We start from the raw sequence: 21,766 nt of genomic DNA, 5'->3' as shown, positions 1-21,766 counted from the left end.
GCCTATAGCTTTGTAAATATAGAAAAATGATAAAGACATAAAAGCTGTAGAATCAACAGGGCTACAAAACTGCTATCTCGGATTTTTGAAATTTTTGGATTTTGACCCCCAAAAATCAAAAAATAAATTTTTTGGATATAATAATCGAAAAATCCAAAACTGTTTTTGAATTTCGCAAAAACCGGAATATATGTGATAGTCCTTACCGCCTTACATCCACATACAAAATTTGAGATTGATACCTCTTTTTTTGGCGAAGTTATAGCGAAAAAACTGTTCAAAATTGATGACGTCAAATTTTCAAACTCAATTTTTAGCAATTCTAGACCCCGTAGCGCAAAACAAAGACCACCATTAGACTCCCCGTGATGAGCTGCATCGAATCAATACCCATTTTATGCAAAACTATCAACTTTAAAATTTGACCTTTTTGGCCTGACCTTGACCTGACCTTGACCTGAACTTCACCAGAAAGTGACCTAACCCGTACCTGATAGTCTTATAACCAACACCATTGAGTTGGAAATGAAAAATTGGCCATAAAACATGCACCACACAACCTTAGTAAAGTTTGGCTCATATGACCTGACCTGTGACCCTTGGTGACCTGACCTGTGACCTGACCTGGTATTGTCAGTGACCTCTAATAGCAACATATTTACTAGGCAACTGACGCCCTATCGCTGATTCTCGACAAAATGCGTTTTCCTCGGTGTTATAGCGCATTCCCTAGAAGACCCGTGAACGGTGAAACATTTCATCTTTGACCTGACCTGTGACGTCATCGGTGACCCCGAGGTCAATGAAATTTGGTTTCCTTCGACAAATTTGACAGGCCTTTCGAACGCCGTTTGAATTTTCCGGATCCGTCCAGTAGTTTCGGAGATACGAGGGGGGCAAAAAATAGCCCCCCCCCCCACCAGGTCGCGTTATAAACAGACCCCACCAGGGCGCGGGTTAAGGCATTCGAATTACGAATACACATGTTCTGTTCCACTTTTTTACGTTCTGTTCCAACTCCTACAATAGGTGACAAATTGTTTTGTGTTTATTAGCGGATGTCTTATTTTGCAAAATAATCAAACCTTGAGCTTGTGCATCCCCAGATGCAAAAGTGCTAACTTAGCCGTACCTAAATAGTGATTTTCGATTTCGGTATACTTGGTTTACGACACCAGGATAAACATGTCTTGTATTCGTTGAGGCACTTTGTTTGGACATTTGCAGGAAGCTACGGATGTTATGTATCCTGAAATATTAAGATTAGTCAACGGTATTATTCTAATATGTACGTGTTTTGATAGCTTTAATATGGTTTATAAAAGTAAAAAGGTTGTGTTAATAGAATCGTAGAAGTATATTTTTTTAGTAGATGAAGAGTGTTTTCGTAGATATACCATGGGTGTAAAAAAAAACCTTCAACTGCTCAGATATGTACTATTTGTTGAAAAGGTCTTCTAGGGTGTTTTGTAACCGCGTAAATGGGGTAACGTAAGGGTAATAGCATACTTTTAAAAAGAGCTTCAGGATAATCTAACACCGTTAACGTTACATGATGGTGTAGTAAAACACCCAACCCTCCTAACAGTGTTCTATTACCTTCTTCTTGGTGTTCATTTAGAAGCCAATGCGAGTAATTTAAGCGGGGAAGGGACTAAATTAACCTTCCTCAAGTGCTCAGATATGTACTGTGCAATTACACCGCTGACGGTGTTAACCCTCGCCCTGGCAGGGCATTTTTCATAACACGGCCTGGCAGGGGGGGGGGGGTCGATGCGACCCCCCCCTCGCGATTGGCTCCTATGGCACCTAGAAACACCAAATTTGGTAGGTAGGTGGGCTTCCTGGAGTTCTCGCCCCTGTGCAAATTTGGTTGCTCTAGGTCAATATTTAGGGGGGGTTTGGGGGGTATAAATGTAAAAATTTCGCTAAAAACAGGTCAAGTTTTTCGCTTATAACTTTTGATCTAATTAAGATAGAGCAAAAAGAAAAGCACCAGTGAACTCAGCACGTCAAGGCGCGTCGAATGATATACTTTTTAGCTTGCTTAAGTGTACTTAAAGCTTTTCTTAAATTTTAAGTAAACTTAAATTAATAAATTAAGTTCAAGTTAACCAAATTGCATCATATTGCATATCATTCGATTCGGCTGATCACCAGGAACACATTGATACCATTTTTTAAGCTCTAGCGTCATTATGTGCCAAGTTATTGGCAAAAACGTCATTTGACCTCAGTTGACCTCATTTGACCTGACCCATGGATAAGTACACCAAACAAAGAAGCACCAAGTGACCTGCTGTTAAGTACCGTGGTTTCAAAGCACAAAAGTGATAGAACGAAGCGGATATCTCCAGTATTTTCCGAATTTAGTATTTTCCCATAGGCTTAACATTACGACGTAATAACCTCTAACTGACCTCAGGTCAGTGACCTCAAAAAAGCCGGACTATATGTTACACAACTCGGTGAAATTAGCACATCCTGAAAGTTTGAAGGCAATCAGTCAAAAAATGTGAGTTGGACAGGTGCATAAAGAAAATTAAAATTTGACCATGACCTTGCACCGGTTTTTCTGACCTGGTGACCTGACCTAAGGTCACCCGGACCTGAAATTTTCAGGTCATATGTAAGAAGGTTGCCCCATAGGCTGTGCCAAATTTGGCGGCGCTGCGCGCCGCCGTTTTTACGCTATCTTCGAAAAACCTTAGGGGGGGTCGCATCGACCCCCCCCCCCTGCCAGGGCGAGGGTTAATATTTTTTTTTGTGTGCGGAAGGCGGAAGGCATTGTTTATGTTTACGGCTGAGTGTCATAGCGTTAGCAATTAGCATTGCATTTAGCATGTAGATTGTGGGTCATTGGTGGGTTGGGGTGAAAATTATGACTTATGACTTATGAGCGAAACTAGGCAGGTTATAACTTATGAGTGAAAATTGTTGCTGGAGTGTATTCTAGCTGCTAAAAAGGTGTGGGGAGAGGGGGGGCATCAAAGCGTCCTAGTAGGCGTGCAGCATTTAACGCGCGCCCTGATGGGGTCTGCCGAGTGCCGAGCAACGCGGTCTCATGGGGGGCCATTTTGCCCCCCCCCCCCTAAGATCTCGAGAACCTCGCAACATAGCGACAAGCGGCAAACGGCGTTGGATAGCCCCATCCATGGGAACTACCTTGTGACCCAATTTCATTGACCTAGGTCAAACCGATGATGTCACAGATCAGGTCAAAGGTCGAATTTTCACCGTTTACAGGCATTTCAAGAAATGCATTGTAATTTGTAAAATCAAGTAAAATGCATTTCATTCAAAATGATCGATGGGGAAATGTTCGTCAAACACATATTTTGCTATTTGAGGTCACTGATACCAGGTCAGGTCACAGAGGCCAGGTCACTGAGGGTCACAATATAAAAATATCATGTTTGTTTGTATTGATCTAAAATCCATCCACATAACATGGTTTTTCAGGATCCAGCGTCATGTACAGTGGATCTAGTAAGGATCTCCAGACGCAACTACTAGATGGCGTTGAGCCTCAGTCGAGTCCATATGAGATTCAAGGACAGGTCACTACCGAGCTGGGTCCGATGGGGAGGTAGGCGGGGGGGGGGGGGGGCGGGTGGCGAGGTCACGGTGCGGGTGACCTGTCAAAGAGCCCAGGCGCGGTGGGGCACTGCCGCAGGCAAATGGCGCACTCCAGCGTTGTTCAATATCGCGTTGGTGGGCCGGGCGGCCGGTTAGCTTGGCAGTTGGCTGCTTGGAAGGAAAGGATAATGAGGCATGGGTTTGCTGTGGCCGGCTCATTTACTGTCAACTATGGTGAACCCAAAGCAATGCAAATGTGATATTGGTAATGCAGCAGGCAATGGAATGCTAGCGAATGCTCCGGGCACCCAGTAGCTATAAAGATTAAGGTTATTTATGTCTGAGTTAAAAAACTAAAAGTTATTATACGCGTAAGCACAGATAACAGCAGTAACAGTAGTACTACTGTTATCTGTGGCGTAAGCTAAAAACAATAAGATCAGTTAATAAAAATATTTGACCTGAAATTAGCCTCTGTTTTGTCTGACCATGATTGCGTGTAAGACACCGGTCCAACCGGGTTCAACCCGGCCCAACCTAGTTCGCCCAACCCCCTTTTTTAATATAAATTTGACCCTAACCTTTTGAAAGAAAGGAATCACAAGGACAAAGTCCCCGCCTAAGCTGAGCTTGTTGCGTTGACCCTGCTCCCTACCCTCCGATCAAGCAATTCCTGGTCTATGGCAGAATTTCAGAGTCCAAATTTTAACGTGCGTACATAGCCTCGCACGGCCGGTCCCCTCACTGACTTCGCCTGGCAGCGGCCTGCCACCAACCACAATCAGTATCATACCCGTCAGGAGCCGCTCAAAAACGTCAAGCACACGTCGCGTTTCGAACCCGCGGACTCTTGCAACCGGGACGTGCGCTCTCACCATATGGCACATGGAGTCCAACACTCTACCGACCGAGCTACCGGGACGGACATTTATCTTGGGGTTTCGCCTCGTGACATTGACAGACGTCAGACACTTTGGCCGAACTTTAGCCGAAACACTGAGCAAGCTGCGCAGGGCGATAGGTGCTCGTAGCGTTGAGGTTGGGTAACCTGTGAGCTGAATGCGATGTCGTGAGTTCGAGCCCCACTCCCGGGTCTGGTTTTATCTAGACACGAACCAAAACCTTTCCTTCTTCTACTGCATGAACACAGATAAGCACGATGACATCTTTCCCCAATATCTTTCCCCATTATCCTCTCCAAAAGTCAAAATTATCGCTTATAAATGTTTAGCTAAGTTTTATCTTTAAAGAAAATGTTTTTGGTCATTTGTCTGAAGCCATTTCAACTCTTTTTTTTTCTTTTCTGCTTCTTTTCGACCCGATAAAACCCACCAAAACTGAAAGTGCCAAATGAAAAATATCTAACTCAAATAACAGTTTAGAAAAGCCTCATCATGTATCATGAAAAGCATCATGCAACTATCGACTGAATAGTTGCATGCTATGAATACGTCCTAGATTTCAATTATCATTGTTCAACATTTTGGCTGGAACTGACGCTGCCTCTGGCTTGCCCGTTTGTTTGAGATAATGATTCCCTTCAGTCGCATTCTTGCCGGTTCCACATGAACAGGATACCACCATACCCGAGTGAACGCACCCGCAACCATTATCCTCTCCCCTCAGCCTCGGCGCAGTGCAGCGGGCGACCCTGACCCTGGGCGGCCCACTCCCGGCGCTACCTACGCACGCCCCATGCGCCGTGATACCGCGTCACTCCCCCTCCCTCCTTCCCCCACAATGACCGGTGACCTCACTTCCCTCGGGATTTGGACTCGCCCTACCCCGACCGTAGCGCCACGTGGTGGCTCTGGAGATCTTAACCCGCGCCCGGCTGGGGGTCCTGGATTTCCACGCCCTGCTGGGGGGGGGGAGGTGTTTGAACACCCCCCCCCCCCTTGTAACTCGGCTCCTGGGCCACGTAGCGATATGCAGAAGGCGGCGTTCGAAAGAGCGTCAAAAATAATGACGAAATCACTTCGGTCAATTTTTTGGTCAGGTCAAAGGTCAGGTCACCAGAGGTCATTGAAGGCAAAATTTCGCCGATTTCCAGGTCGAATATCGAAAATTTCCAAGAAGCCAACGCATAACTCGGGAACCAATAGAGCTATAGCGCTGCGGAAAAGCGCATTCGATAGCCCTATTAACGCTCTTTCTGAGTAATTATCTCAGATTTGACCTAACGTCAACGGTTTTGCCTGCAGGGGGCAAAAACTGCAAAAATAGCTGATTTTTTCGGGAACAGTTTTTCGGCAATAACTTTTGACCCAAACCTTGTACGAGCTTACTTTTACCGGCATCGTGTTCCTCTCGTCAAGACGCATCGAATGAACTGTAACTTGACCTTGAAAGGTCAACTTGAAAATTTGACCTCAGGTCAAGGTCATGACCTGACCGGAAAGGGTCATGTTGCATATCAGTCGATCCGTATTGTCGAGCTGAACACATCTAAGGCGTTTTCATCGCTCTAGCATGCCTCTAGCAAAAGTTATTTGCGAAAAACTGTTAGATACCATTCGTGACCTAAGATGACCTCAGGGCATAAACAAGGGTCACGGACACCATTTTCTTGTTCAGTGTGTCTAAACCACTTGTAATTCGGTGTTTGGGAGTGTTTATAATGTCTTTCGTCCAAAAGAGGCGCATTTCAATTTTCCCCCATTGACTTATAACCCAGCCAGCAATTTTGCTCCGGGCCCAAGCAGGCTCAAGTGCGGATTGCCCGAGATTTTTAGTCGGGCTAAAGTCGGCTAGGGCTTGGGCTAAAGTCGGCGTATGACACAAATACGCCGACTAAAGCCCATGCTCTGCCGGAGGTATGCCCGCTCTGCGAGCTCCGGACAGCCGTAGTTTAGCCCTAGTTGAGCGACGATTGGCGTTAGCCCGATTTAAGCCCGAGCAGTGAATCCATTTATATAATGGAGATTACTCTGGGCCCGAGCGGGCTGAACTCCGGCAAGCCCACTCTGTGTGCCCTGTCTATCCCGACTTAAGCCATAGAAGTGAATGGGGTTTATACATTGCAAACTGCTGTGGCTTTGCTTGGGTTCGGCTCGAGTGATGGCTCCTGTTTTCTCAAGTCTCGACTTGACTTCATCTTGCTTTTGCTTCACACTGGATCAAGTAGCAAGGAGCAGCCAATGCACTTTCAGCAGGTTGTGCGGTTTCAATGCATATTCAAAATTGTTACGGTCACTCATATGCTCTGTTAACCGGTCATCGAGGCTCGTGCATTGCAAAAGGAAAGTAGTGGTTGACTTTGATTGAATGTATATTTCAAACGACTACAGACACGTCAAATGAAACACAAATACATGAAACAGTGGACTGCAAACTGCAGCAGTAATATGGCATGAGTCATGAAAAACGCCATCAAAACTATAAAACAATCACAAGGCCCGCTAGCCTCCCTCCCCGTTCACAATACTTGGTTAAACACTCAACTGAAAGCATAAAGTAAGGACAGCAAGTAATCGCTCATAAGACATAAAGCAATGAGCGAACAATCGTTTATAAGGAACTTCACTCTGGTGAATGGGAGCTTTGGAGGCGTCTGGCTCCTCCACACACATACATCTGCAGTAGGTGGTCGGCCAGCTTTCGGCGCAGTTTCCGTATAGGGGCATTCCATGTCAACCGGGACAGCTAAAATCGGTCACCTCTGCGATTTTGTTCAAACTTGGTATACTTATTGCCTATTGGGTGAAACCTCTGAGGGTGAAAGGATTCTGTCATATGTCCTCGGGCTACAGAGATACAAGCTGCTAAACTTCTGCTTTTTTAGCAGAATTGGACGTGTACTGGAATCTTGAAAGATCTATAGCTTCAACATTTTTGAAGCTATTAATTTCAAACAAACTGAAACGTATACATAAGGAGTTATTCTAATAAAATTTGACAATTTTTACATTTTTTGATGATTTTGAATTTATTTTATTTTGAATTAATTTCTTAAAATGTAATTTGTGAAAAATGGGTACCCTTCGATTTTGCTCAAATTTAGATATTGTTTTCCACTACACGTAAGGCACAGGTGCTGAGAAAATTAGAGTGGGCCAAAGATAACTTTGGATGATATAGCAACAAGAAGTGCAACGTAGCACGGGCGGTGGAAGGGGCCGATTTCGCTATCCCCACCTGTTTATCGCCAATAACTCACGCCATAATTATTATATTAACGTCAAACTTTCAGTATCTGTCCAGAATCGAATTGCAAATCCTCCCGTGCAAGAAATAGGTAAATCGGTCCACAACTTTTCTAGTAATGGCGGTGTAAAGTTAAACACTCCCGCCGGAGCGGCTCGGAGGCCGGCGCCGGCCGTTAACGCCTGAATGGTAGACTGTGCCGGCGCGGGACGGTTCATCTTTGCACCGCGCTTCTTACCGCTGATCAGGCGCGGATACAAGGGGGGGGGCATGGGGGCCATGGCCCCCCCCTTGGCCGATTTTTTTCAAAAATAAAATAAAAAGTTAAAAAGTTAAAAAGCTGAAAAGGGGGCCTCCTGAAAATAAAGTGGCCGAAATCCGATGAGTTTTTTTTTAACCTACCCACTTAGTTATTTCTTAGAAGACTAGCTGAGAAGACTTCTTTGTTAGAAGATTGGTAAAGCTTTTCATAACTTGGAGGTCTCTTATAATCACAGAGATGACCACTTTTACAGGGCCTCCTAACCTGCACAGAGGGCCTCCAAGCCTGCACAGATGTTGAGATGTTGCCTGAACAGCTAGATAAGCTCAATAGACGCAGTTTTTTTTGGGGGGGGGCAACAAGTGGGAAGATGGGGCCTCCAACAGGTGGGATTATGGGGGGGGGGCCTCCTGGTTTCTAATGGCCCCTCCCTTGGAGATTTTCTGGATCCGCCCCTGCCGCTGATTATGATCGATTCGTGTCAAATTTTGTGTGAAGGCTTAAAAATGTACAGGCAATCTAATGGTCGAATACCTACATGCGAAAATCAACAGGTAAAAATTGAATGGCGCAGCCGCAAACACAATCTGTGAATGAAACGTTTCCCGCGTCGGCCGATCTCCGCCTCTGCCGGCGACATCTTACTCTTAGCAGGCCAATAACTGCCAAATTTATGGTTACATTAGCTAGAGATTCTCATAACACTACAAATGTCGTATAAAGGAAGAAATAGGGAGATCGGCCATTAACTCTTAGCGCTATGGGCGTATAAACGCAAAATATTCACTATAGCAAATTCAATCACGTTTAACCTCATTTGATCTTGAAAATATTGATCTAGGGCCATGAAATTGGCACACGATAAAGTTCCCCACCGCCCCACCTACAATTCAAATTCCGTTTTTAATACCCTTTTTTTGACTAAACCGGGCCTTTCTCCCCTAGCGCTGGGAGAGTCAGGCGTATTTCGTTTTTGCAACCAAAGAGAGGCGCTGCCGGGAGAATGCTCAATTGCATCATTAAAAAAGAAAACTGGCTTACAGCTCAGCGATGACCAGCTATCTTCGTGGCTTAGTAGTTAGTGTGCCGAGTGTACCCAACCCACCTCGTAATCTATAGGTCGCTGGCTCGTGGCTGGTCAGCCTCAAGTGTTTTAACACGCGTTCATTTTTGTTTTATAGTGTTCGTATCTAAGTAGCATTTGGCCAGCCAGCAACTGCCGTGAGGGCTATACATAAGTTTACGCGTGTTAGATTAGGTCAGGTCAGGTTAGGTTTGCTTTGGTTTGATTAAGGTAGAAAGAACCATCTCCGCGTAGCGCCTCTCCTTGGTTGCTAAAGCGAAACGCGCGAGTGCCAGACATTACGAAGTCCAAAAGACAGTTACGTAGACGTCGGCCCATTCTGAAATTTTCATATGAAGTAGCTAATGTATGGAAGAGTAAAATATGCAAAAATCAGCAAAATCGAAGGGTACCCATTTTTCAGAAATTCAAAATTTATTTTTTGAATTTTAATTATGCTCACTAATTAGTTAATGACGTCCATATTGTGATCCTAAAATTAAAGCCTTATCTATTCCCTCCATTTCAAATTTTGTCGCGTGGTGATATGTCTAAAACTTTAAAAGTTATGACGCTTTAAAGATGATAATGTGCCTTGCCGAAGTCAATGTTTGATGACGTGTATCTCGGAAACGTGACGTCATATCTTGGCAAAAAAATGTCTCCTTTCTTTTCACATATAGATGAGTAGGTTTACAAAGTTTCGCAAAAATCGGAGGAGGTGAGGTTCAAAATCGTCATTTTTTGTCCCACTTGACGTGGAATGCCCCTATATGTAGGTATACCTACTTAATTATAAGCAGGAAGTTTCCGCTAAACCACTTGGCGAGGGCGACTGCGGCGTCCACCCGGTCCTGGTTTGTATAACTATTCCATTTTTTGGAACCATTTGCTCTAATGGTACGTACAGGGGCGGCGCCACGGGTTTTCGATAGGGGGGGACGGGGACCGAAAATCGAAAATCCCAAAAGTAGATACTGATTGTGTATGCAAAAAAAAAAACGAGGCACGTAACGCCGCGAAACTTGGCAAGGCCCAAAACACATCGAATGGTGCATCCCGTTTCCAAACTTATCCTAGGACAATTAAGATCGATCACCTTTTCAAGCATCCTTGCCTCTAAATCAAAATTTGCAGTCTTGCCAACTCAAAGCTGGTTTCCTACAAGCTGCGAATTGCTTAGGTATGAGTAGCAGTGCCAGCTATTCTTACGTTTCGTACTTTCAAATTTTCGATCTTACGTCTGGTCAGCTTCAGGGCTTCACCATCATATAGTCATGGTGGAGGAAAAGTGGGAATGTCTTCTGCTCTGACAAGTGCGCCAAAACTGCAATATAATTTCAGAATCATGACATCACCACCTGATCCATATGTAACGGGCAGGGTGCAGCTAATGGCTAGCCGTCAGTGGTCATGTCATCGGTGGTCACTCAAAAGGCCATGCTAGGTCATGGAAGGTCACCAGCCGTTATTTGATCACACTTTCTGATGGATTTTACTTGCCAAGAGCTTCGCGGGAAAAACGAGCGCATGCACCGTTGAAAAAATTGAGTGAAAGGGTCTCAGGTCCGGCGACCTCTGCAGGTGAAATGCCCCAGGGTAGGATTCCGGTGCTTGTTGATTAACTTCGTCAAAAATGGCAGTAGAGCTGTGATGTCGGCACCATTGTGTTCGTCATGCTCGAGCTGGCACGACCTGCATCGTTCTCATATTCACCCTCCAATCGTAACTACAGCAGGCGCTGTTACGATAGCTCGGCAAAATCCAGAGACCTTCATTACCTCCCTTTGGGAGGTAATGAAGGTCTCTGGAAACTTCATCCCACATCTCTTTAGCATTAGTGGCTCTCCTTATGGAACAGGTTTCTTGACTGGTCTGTTTCACCCCAGAATTCAAAGACTATAATAGTCAAGGTAAATCCGAGCGCACCACAGTGAGCACAATTTGATAAGCTGGTGTATCTCAATTTTCATGTAGAACCTTTCACGTATCACGAACCTAAAACCCTTTCGTGCACTCATGCAAAAGCAACTGCCATGTTTCAACAGCTGGTAATGGCATTTTCACAGCCGCTGACGTAAGAAGGGGAGGGATGGGGGGCTCGATTAGACCCGCCGACCGAACTTAGTTTTGCAGAAAAAAAAACGAGTGCTATCGAACCCCTTGACGAGAGGGAATCGATGCTATATCCAATTATAAGGTCTTGGGCTACTGCGTGCTTTTTTGGTCCTGCCTGTGATCTATCCGAACACTTCTCCCCACAAGTGCTGGGGTTAATGGCATAGATTTCAAATGGTTCCTGTGGTAGAACTGCCATGCTTGAATTTGACTAATTAGGAATGGAAAATTTTCATATGGTAACGGAAATCTATGGAATTTCAGTGAACTTGGTTTTATCGGCAATGGGGTCTGGCAATGGGGTGGGGAGGTTATAAGTAATAACCCTGCCTGGCGCCCCAAAAAGGGGGCACGATCCCCGAGGCCCTGCCAATCACCTTATAACTACAGGCATCACAGCTCCACACCTTTTGCAGATGGCCAGGACCCCCTGCGATGCATCCCAACAGCAATCTTTATTCAGAACCTGCCTTGATTAACCAACGATGCATTAAATGCGACGGATAGCTCTATAATGCATTATTATCAACTATTGAACGGCCCTCGCCGATAGGGGGGTACTGTACCCCCCTAACTTTCGATAGCGGGGGACCTGTCCCCCCCGTCCCCCCCGGTGGCGCCGCCCATGGGTACGTACCTGAAAAAGAGATTAATTGGTTTAATTTACATTGCATGTTTGCTTGAAAAATAACTAATTGATGCATTAATACTATAAAAACACTTCTCATTGATCCGTATAAAATGTTCATTTGATTTTAAATGCGGACAGAGAATGAGCGTGCTCGGTGATAAGTAGACAAATATTTGTGTTTTGTATTTCATTTTCCTGGGTCAGAAGTGCTGGTATTTCACAAAGATATAAAGGCACGGAATGCAGCTTTTCTGAGCGAGGGTATAAGTCGTTAGGCTGAACAGTTATTCAGCTTCATGTTTGATGGCGTCAAACTCAGTCAAAATCGTGACGTTTACATACGATCAAGCGCACCATTCAATACACTTACCTACCGTAAAACTCCATGCCAGTCCACTTGATAAGAGCAGTGAGCACTATCCCTTCTTCGCGCTGTCACACGCGCCCAAACATCAACCACCAAATACCCCAACACCGGTGTGTCGTTTCGTCGCACAGCGCACAGACTGTCACAAACGCTGCACATGATTGGCGCAGAACTGCGCATGCGCGAACAGCCGAACAAGTATGGCTAAGCTCCGGCTTTACTCCAGTTAGCCGAAGGACACAGCCAGCTTGATCAGCCCGCGCTCCGCCCAAGTTAAGCCTGTTTTGGATGCGCGGGCAGATGTCGGGCTGAGCTACTGCTATCCGCACGTGGGCATAGCTGCGGCATGCCCCAGCTCAGCCCTAGTAAAAAATACATTGGTTTTGATCAAAGTGGGCAAACCCAAGCTAAGCCTAAGCTGCCCGACGCTTGCCACAGTTCAGCCCAAGCGAATTGCTGGCTGGGAATGGGGAGGTCGCAAAATTGACCTGACCTTAGGTCATCGATATCAAAATTCTGAGATATACATTTTGTACATGCTGTTGCTCTTAGCAATCGCTGAAAGTTTCACAGCGATCGGTCACTCGGTGTAGCTATGACAGACATTGAAACTTTTTATGAGGTGAGGTCACTTCAAGTGACCTGGTGACCTGACCTTGAATGACCTTGGTCTGAAATTTTCACAACATGTGTAGAATTGATGTATGATAAGGTGTACCAAAAACCAGGGGCGTCGCCACGGATTTTTGACTGGGGGGACGGATTGGCTGACTAAAAACCCAAAAGTTTGTTAGTTTACCGTACAATTTCAGGCCTATGCACTACTTGTAACGCGTACACAATACACATGTTCTCATGTTCTCGCGTGGAGGCGTTATTAGTCACACTCTTTTCTACTTGTTCATGAATTGGCGGCGCGAAGCGCCGAGAAATTTGGCAAAAACTCTTGGCAAAACAGTCCTAAAACGCATAAATTTTGCATCCCGCGTAATAAGTTTGATACCAGGACAGTTAGGGTTTGGTCACCAAGTCCAGCAGCCCTGCCTCTAAAAAATCGTGTGGTCCTCTGTAAACCGCTGTCAACCATAGGTACAGCTTTTTCCAACTTCTGTGCAGTGTAGCTGCAGGACTGCGGGGTCGGAGTCGACTTCCGTCGTAGTCGACGGTTTTGGTCGGATACGGAGTTGGAGTCACCAAAATCGTAACAGACTTCAACTCTGAAGTCAGAGTCAACGTCATCCCCGAGGATGTGTCGAATAAGAGCTGGAGATTCTGTTGGCTGTGGTGATTGTAGGGGTCGTGGTAAGACCAATGTAGGGGGATAATGAGCATTACGTCCTCCTGGGCTCTCTCAGACCAGGACGAGGTCCTCTCACCCTCAAGCATCAAGCGTTCAAAGGCCATGGTGAGACCTTCTGCTGTCGGATGGCCTCGAACGGGAAGAGGGCCGTTTGAGAGTGAGCTAAAGGTCTTGACTATTATGAATATCCTATGTAAAATGTGTGGTCTCTGCAAGCTGTTGTCCTACTGCACTCTGAGACTTTGGGACAGATCTTCAGCCCTTGTTGGATATGGTCGCCTCTACAAGTGGAGCTTTGGCTCCCTATCGAGGACCTGGACGGACAGTCCAGAGCTGCACCTCGTAGGCAATGTTATCTTTTAATGTGCCAAGAAACGTTCAAAGAGACAAAAGCATCACATCACATGTTTTTTTCACTCCGATGCGGGCCGAGGGATGCCGTGGTCGGAGAGGGAGTGGGGACTCCGAGCGTTTTTTTTTTTTTAAGCCGGAGTCGGAGTTACCAAAATCATCTACTCCGCCATAGGCGGCGGAACGGGGGGGGGGGGGCACCGGGGCACCGTGCCCCCCCTTGAATTCTGCAAGGGGGGCACCAATAGCAAGGTGCCCCCCTTAAATTTGATGTATTAGTACCAGGGGCGGATTCGGGAAAACTTTAAGGGGAGGTTCATGAATCGAAGTGGTGCCCCTACCTATGCCCAAAATTAAAACCTCAACGGATTTCGGCCACTTAACCCTCGCCCGCACATGCCATTTTCCCATCCTAGAACGCACATGGGGGGGGGGGTGGTTGCCACCCCCCCGCGCCATTTCGTTCCTGTTGGAGATAGAGCTTGGCGGTAAAGACCAAAAAGATTCTTTGGGAAGAGACGAATCCAATGATACCCAGTTTTACCTTCTCAGGTCAGTCATTGACCTTCCAGGTCAGGTCAAACTAAAAAATGTTGCTGTTTTGGGTCACCGTTGGATATCAAGTGCGCTGCTTATCAAATACCGATGACGATGCTGTTTTCTGGTGCCAGGCCAGCTAGAACCTCTTTGTCACACTACCCGACCAGAATTTTGCGGCTGAGGTCATTTCAGGTCAAGTTAGGTCAAGTTCAATTATATGTGTTTGTATGTCTGTGTGTGTCTGTGTGTATACTGATGTGTTCACCGATTGTTTTTGGGTCCATATTACATGAAATCATGCTCTGAGAAGCTTTTACCAAAAATGCAGTCAAAAAAAAATCAAAAAAAGTAAATTCAGCTTGCCTAAAACGCAATTATCTTAGATGACCTAGGTTGACCTTGACCCTGACCTTGACCCCTGTACATCGTCGAACAACATGTTCCATGATAGGTGGGAGGTAATACTGGCAAAAAAGGCCGAAATCAGGGTGTCAAAAGCTCGCAAGACCTATGGCAAACGCAAGATGTTGAGAATTGGCCATTTGGGTCATGACATGACCTGAAAAACAAGGTCATATCTCCGAAACCAAAAATCACAGAAACTTGAAATTTTCAGTGGACATCACGAAAGGATAGAGGAGCAGCTATACGAAAAATCAGCGTTCTAGCGCTAAAATGTTGAGTGCAGAGCAGAAAGACTACCTGGGGGGGGGGGTGGCAACCACCCCCCCCCCATGTGCGGGCGAGGGTTAATTTTGGTGGTGCCCTATTTTCAGTTTTTTTTCTTTATTTTTGGTTAGTCATGTGATGACTGGTGCCCCTGCTAAGCCGCTGGTGCCCCTGGAAAGACTGTGGTACCTACCTACCCTGCCCCCTGACAAGCCTACGGTGGGCCCTGACATGACTTAGGTGCCCATGGGCCCTGACAGGCCCGTGGTGCCCCTGACAGGCCTGTGGTGTCCTTGCTAGGCCTGTGGTGTCCCTGGGCCTTGGCAGGTTTGTGGTGCCCCTGTTAGAACGCAGGTGCCCTTGACAGGTTTGTGGTGCCTCTGACAATCCTAAATTGCCAACGACAGGCTTGTGGTGCCCTTGACAGGCCCATGGTGCCCTTGCGAAGCCGGTGGTTCCCCTGCGAAGCCGATAGTGTCCCTGACAGGCCTCTGGTGCCCCTGGCAGGTCTGTGGTGCCCCTGGAAGACCTGTAGTGCTTTTGCTAGGCCGATGGTGCTCCTGACAGGCCTGTGGTGCCACTGACAGGCCCGTGGTGCCCCTGCTAGGCCTTTGGCACCTCTGGCGGGCCTGTGGTGCCCCTGTCGGCTGTCAGGCCTGTGGTGCTCCTGGCAGGCATGTGGTGACCCCAGGCCCTAAGTCATGACCCATGTGACCTCCACCCTGGGATTCGCCACTGATTAGTACTGCGATGGCTTCTTGGGAATTATACATGTAGGATAAATGGAATTTATCAAACGACAATAAGGAAGAGACAAACACATAGGTACTTGAGGATCAGCTTAAAGTTAACCACACATACGGGCAGGGGTGTAATTTTCCTAAAATGATTGTGGGTGCCCAGCTGTAGGGGCGCCCGGCGCCAGGCCGTTTTGGGGCGCGATAGATATTCTTTATGTGGGAGCCTAAATTAACACCGAATTTGATAACATTGCTAGCCGAATGGCGCTTCAAGTGACGTGTCTGACTAAGCAAATACACGCTTAAAAGTGGAAACTGACCGGAAGGACGTAAAAAATATGTAGAGAGGCGCCATCCAGTAGGAGGGGCACCAAATGTGGAGGCGCCAGACGGTTACGACTTACGAGGGCGCCGTGAGACGATGAAAAGGGCGCCATTCTCTTAGGAGGGCGCCGCGTGATTGAAAACGCTATGTGGTCTAGGGGCGCTAAGAGGCCAGAAGGGCGCCGCACAGTCAGTAGTGCTACGTTGGTGGGGACGTGGGGGCGCCAGATGGTTACGAGGGCGCCTTGAGATCATGAAAAGGGCGCCATTCTCGTAAAAGGGTGCCGAGTGATTGAAAACGCTATATGTGGTTCAGGGGCGCGCCTGAGAGGCCAGAAGGGCGCCGAATAGTCGAGGGATGCACGGTGAACAGAGACCTAAGGACGCAAGACGGTCAGGAGGGCGCCGTTAGACCATGAGAATGGCGCGGTGCTGTCAAAAGTGCGCCATTCTCCCAGAAGGGCGCCGAGTGATTAAAAACGCTATCCATGAACGCGAGACGGTCAGGAGGACGCCGTTAGAGCATGCGAAGGGCACCGTGCTCTCGAAAGGACGCTTGCAGCCTTGTAAAAGACTTGTGGGTGCTTTTTCATCATTGTGGGGGCATAATTCAGGATTGTGGGTGCATATGCCCCCACAAAGAGATATAAAATTAGGTACACCCCTGCATACGGGGGTGAACTGCCATTTTCGTTTAGTAAAAATAAATAAAAAAAAATCATCGTGTCAGGGCTGTGACGAAAAATAAGTGGCCTAAATCCGATGAGAAAACTGGATTTGGGGGTACCCTAGGTTTGGCTCCTTGAGCCATGGTGCCCCCCCCTTGTCTCAAATCGTTCCGCCGCCTATGTACTCCGCAGCCTTGTAAGCAAGGGTACAGTGTCAGCAATTCACAGATTCAATTTGTATACGAGTAGGCATCCGCAATTTCATCCCAAAACGACAATACACCAATGTCGTAGGTCACTTTTTAAATCATTCATGGGGATATTTTTGCGGGGGACGTCCCCCCCGGATTCCTCGACTGGGGGGGACGCGTCCCCCCCGTCCCCCCCCCGGTTTCGACGCCCATGCCAAAAACGGCGGCGCTTTGAGATATTCGCGAAAAACCACAAGGGGGGGGGGTGTTCAAACACCCCCCCCCCCCAGCAGGGCGCGGGTTAAATATTAGACCCACTGTACAATACAATAAAATGCAAGAAGGCAATAGGCACTGGCAGATAAAATAAGACAACTAATTGCACTAAAACCGGAATAAAACACAGCACCCCAAGATCTCAGGCTTCGCTGGCCGCCACTGCGCGGCGAAACGCGGTCAGCGTGGTCTGCTCCCTGACGGCCGGCGGCAGCCGGTTCCACGCGGCAGCAGCGCGGTAACTAAACGTTCTCTGTGTAGAAGAGACTCAGAGAGCCTACACTTCTGCAGCTCCAGGGCGCCAGCTTCTACGGAGCGTGTGACCCGGCTAGACACCTCAGAGCGGGACACAAACATGCGGCGGATGGAGAGAGGGTAAGCTGGTATGTGGAGCGCCTTCCACACCTTCAGCCATGGGTGGAGAACCTGCCCCGGCCACCCCGGCCGTGGCCGGGGTAACTTTCAGCCTACCCCGGCGCGGCCGGGGTAACTTTTCTACTCTTGTAAATGCTAAAAGCGGTCTCCATACGAGAAAAGAAAACTCACGCTTTTCGAATGTTGACTTCCATAGGCGTAATATTACAAATCAGGTAGGTATTTACCATTTACTTAACTTGCCATAATCTCCAACCCTAAGACCCGCGTGTGGTCGCCAATGCCAAGATTGCTCTCAATTCCTGTTCAGTTTCGAAAATTTGGCGCGCCTTTGGCGCACTTTTTCAAAGCCACTGCTTGACCTCATTGCCTTTGACTGGCCTGCCACCAACCGCAACCACACCCGTTTATGAGCGTACCCGTCAGGGTGCTCATAAACACCGAACGTGCGTCATGCTTCGAACCCGGACTGTTGTAACCGGGACGCGTGCTCTCGCCACGCTCGCCACGCGGAGTCCAACGCTCTACTCTCTAGCGAGTCAGCGACTGACGTACGAGACCGAGACAGGTCGATATTCCTGGATCGACTCCCTGTTTGTCTTATAAGAGCCACCCAACATTGAAAAAGGCTGCGCCCGTGGATGTCAGTGACCTATTTTAGTGCTTTGTTTGGTTCGATCTGTCAATTTCTCTGTAAAGCTTCTACTAGGTGAGTTGTCTTTTTGTAGCTATTTTGAGACACAATAAAAGGCTGAAAACGCAACATTTAGGTACTCAAAATGGCATATGGTTTGGTTTGGGTTTGGTGTAAAATTGCAAGCTTAAGTAAAAAGAAATAATAACTTAAAAGGAAATTGCCTTTTCGATCATTCCAAAAATGTTATGAATAATACGGTGTCGGATACAACCTATTCAATGCGCCAGAATAGTGGTTTGATGATGACCGTTGAGAACAACGTGAGTACATATATCGTCTTCCCGCGACTATCGGTCGCCGGCCGGGGTAACTTTTTCTAACATTCTCCACCCATGCCTTCAGCAGGTCCCTCTCCCACACCAGCCGCTCCACTCTGGGCCAGCCCAGGGATGCCAGAGCCGGCCCGATCCTCTCCCGACGCCGCACGCCTGTCACGATCCGAGCACTGAAGTTGATGAGCTTTTGGATCCGAGTGAGTTGATTTTTTGTGGTTCCGCCCCACACCGAAATGCAGTACAGAATGTGAGGGAACACGTGGGTCTCAATGAGTAACTTTAGCGTTTCCTGGTCAAAATGGTGGCGGAACTTGGAAAGGGATATGAGGAGGGCATTGCACCTCCTGACGATGTGACTGATGTTGGCGTCCCAGGCCAAACACGAGTCGACAGTCACCCCCAACAATTTGATGGTTGGTGACGGTTTCAAGACTGACTCAGCTATGCAGATATGAGTTTTCGACCTTGCTGAGAGTCTGGCGGGTTCCGATGAGAATGAAGTCGGTCTTTTGAGGGTTCATTTTAAGAGAATTTGAGCTAAACCAGTGTTTCATGACATCCAAGGAGTTTTCGACACGCTGTTTTAGTGATGCTAAATTTTGAGGGTCAGGACGCGAGTGATCGAGCAGCTGGGCATCGTCAGCATATGCGATCACCCGACAGTCCGGTAGATGGCAGTGCAGGTCGTTCGTTAGCAGGCTGAAGAGGATCGGCCCGGCTATGGATCCCTGCAGAACCCCGCAGGGGACCGGCAGGACTGTTCTGCCGCCCCTGACCAGCTGTCCCCGGCCGCCAAGATAACTACCAAACCAGGTCGGGTCGATCCCGTACCACTCCAGCTTGCGCAGGAGGACGCCGTGGTCGACGCTGTCGAAGGCCTTGCTGAGGTCAGCTGCCGTGACTGAGGAGACCTCTCCCCGCTCTGAGTTCTGGCTGATCCATTCGGATTCGACAGCGTCGAGCACGGCGTCCTCCGTGCTGTGACATGATCGGTAGGCGTACTGGTTGTAAAATAAACATGTGATGCATGTTTTATGGTCCATTTTATATCCCGCGCCCGGCTGGGGGTCCTGGATTTCCACGCCCTGGGCTGGGGGGGGGGGGTGCTATTTGCGAAGTTGCGACAATTTGGTTAGACCGTGCAGGGGCTCACTTATGACGTCATAGGCCAGGGACCTAACCTGACCTGAAAATTCAGCTTGTGTCAAAAACTTTGGCTTAAATCAAAGAAAAGGTGTGCCAGCTTTTAGCTTTCCATTACCGACCGGCGAGTTTAGACAATGGCGAAAAACCGTCAGTGGGCGCCCCCCCCCCCCCCTCCCTCCCACCTTCGGCCGGCGCGGGTTAAGCATTCTCCCCTCCCCTGGCTGGCCTGTCGGGGGCATCCAACAGCCACTGAACCGGACCGCGAATCCGCCAACCCAGAATCCGCGCCTTAACGGAGCGGAAAGTCACGTGCCACCATTTGGCGGGCCAACCGGGCGCCGGGAGTCGGCGCGCGCGCGCGCGGGGCCGCCGCCGGCGTCCGTCGTCGGCCCGCAGAGCCGGCGAGCCAGCACACATCGATCGAGCTCGGCGGCAGCAGGAGTGTGCCGCTGTCGGCCGCGCTCAGCAGACATGTGCCAGTGAACGATGAACGGTGACCCGGCCACGATGGCCGCGCAGGCCAGCGCCGGCGTGGTGGACCTGAATGTGGGTGGCGTGCTTTACACGACGTCGGCGGCCACGCTCACCTCCTGCGCCGGCTCACTGCTCTGCCAGCTGTTCTCGGGAGAGACCAGCGAGCCGCCGCTCCGCGACGCCAAGGGACGCGTCTTCATCGACCGCGACGGCGTGCTCTTCCGCTACGTCCTCGACTTCCTGCGCAGCCAGAAGCTGGTGCTGCCGGAGAATTTCCAGGAGTGCGACCGGCTGCTGGCCGAGGCCGAGTACTTCCAGCTGTCGGAGCTGGAGGAGGCGCTGCGCGCGCCCGGCGGCCGGCCGCGCGACCTGGCCACCCGCTCGCCCGGCTGCATCACGGTCGGGTACCGCGGCACGTTTGCATTCGGCCGCGACGGCCTGGCCGACGTCAAGTTCCGTAAGTTGGCCCGCATTCTGGTTTCTGGCCGCGTGGCGCTGTGCCGCGAGGCTTTCGGGGAGACGCTGAATGAGTCGCGCGACCCGGACCGAGGCCACGTGGACCGCTACACGAGCCGCTTCTTCCTGAAGCACTCGTTCCTGGAGCAGGCGTTCGACATGCTGTACGACGCCGGCTTCCGGCTGACGGCCAGCTGCGGCTCCGGCACGGCCAGCATCTCGGGCATCTCGGACAAGCCGGGCTCCGACTCGGAGGAGAACCGCTGGAACCACTACAACGAGTTCGTGTTCATCCGCGACTGAGCGGCGCCCAGCTGAGCGGCGCAGCCCAGGTGAGGGCCCGGCTGACGCCGGCGGTCGCTCATGGCGGCACGGTGAGAGCCCGCTGTGCGGCACCATGGGGCGGACCGCCGGCCTGAGCCGCCGCCGGCCCCGCCGCCGGCTGAGAGGTGCCCGACCGCTGTCGGACGGCCGGCCCGACCGGCGGCGCGCCCATTCCCGTGAGTGACGATAAGTGCGGTCCGGCGGCGAGCAGCCCCGCTCGGCGGCCGCGGCTCGGCCACCCGAACGATGGGTGCGCGACGGCGACGCATTAGGACATTGCTTTCAACGGCGGGCGACTGCCAGACCTCTCATCAGCCGAGAGTCGAAGATGAATCGCTATGTAACGGTGGCCGGTGTGTTACGGCAGCTGTAAATGTCTGCCGGGGAAGCGCGCGCCGGCCCGATATCCGCTCCCCAGCGGTGGCCTAGATGCCGGCCTCCGGCCCCGCCTCCAGCGTGCAGCAACTTATCCAATAACCTGGAAAAGCGGCCGCCCGGAAACGTCTGCCGTGCCGCGGTTACCGATCTGGCCATCCAGGTAACAGTTGGCGCCGGCGGACGCTGTGCTGGCCGCTCCCGATCGCTAGCAAAATAGTTAAAAGACAGCGACGCTGCAGAAATACCACCGCAAAAACCCTTTTTTTAAACAGGGCACGATTAAATTCACCCTCATATATTATAAATATGAGTTTCCTCTTGATGGTCGGCTTATATTTTAGTGTACTTTTATTTGCCGGGTTAAGAATGTTATAGCAACGTAATAGCCATAACATGTCAGTTGTCATTTGCACGGT

The 21,766-nt window shown here is 49.2% G+C and overlaps 1 protein-coding gene across 1 annotated transcript in view; it reads left to right on the top strand.

Moving 5' to 3' along the window:
* The first annotated feature begins 20,132 nt into the window (after positions 1 to 20,132).
* Positions 20,133 to 21,766, top strand: part of LOC122375411 (BTB/POZ domain-containing protein KCTD12-like) — a 3,019-nt gene continuing 1,385 nt past the window's right edge. The window contains exon 1 of the mRNA XM_043354787.1: positions 20,133 to 21,766. This exon is cut by the window's right edge and continues 1,385 nt beyond it. Coding sequence (XP_043210722.1) covers positions 20,205 to 20,951 — 747 coding nt within the window. The 5' untranslated portion in view covers positions 20,133 to 20,204 and the 3' untranslated portion in view covers positions 20,952 to 21,766.

The sequence above is a fragment of the Amphibalanus amphitrite genome, unplaced genomic scaffold (assembly GCF_019059575.1).
Source record: "Amphibalanus amphitrite isolate SeventyFive unplaced genomic scaffold, NRLGWU_Aamphi_draft 001834F_arrow, whole genome shotgun sequence".
In the NCBI taxonomy this organism is placed as follows: domain Eukaryota; kingdom Metazoa; phylum Arthropoda; class Thecostraca; order Balanomorpha; family Balanidae; genus Amphibalanus; species Amphibalanus amphitrite.
Note: the sequence above shows the minus strand (reverse complement) of the source record. Positions and strands in the feature narration are given on the sequence as shown.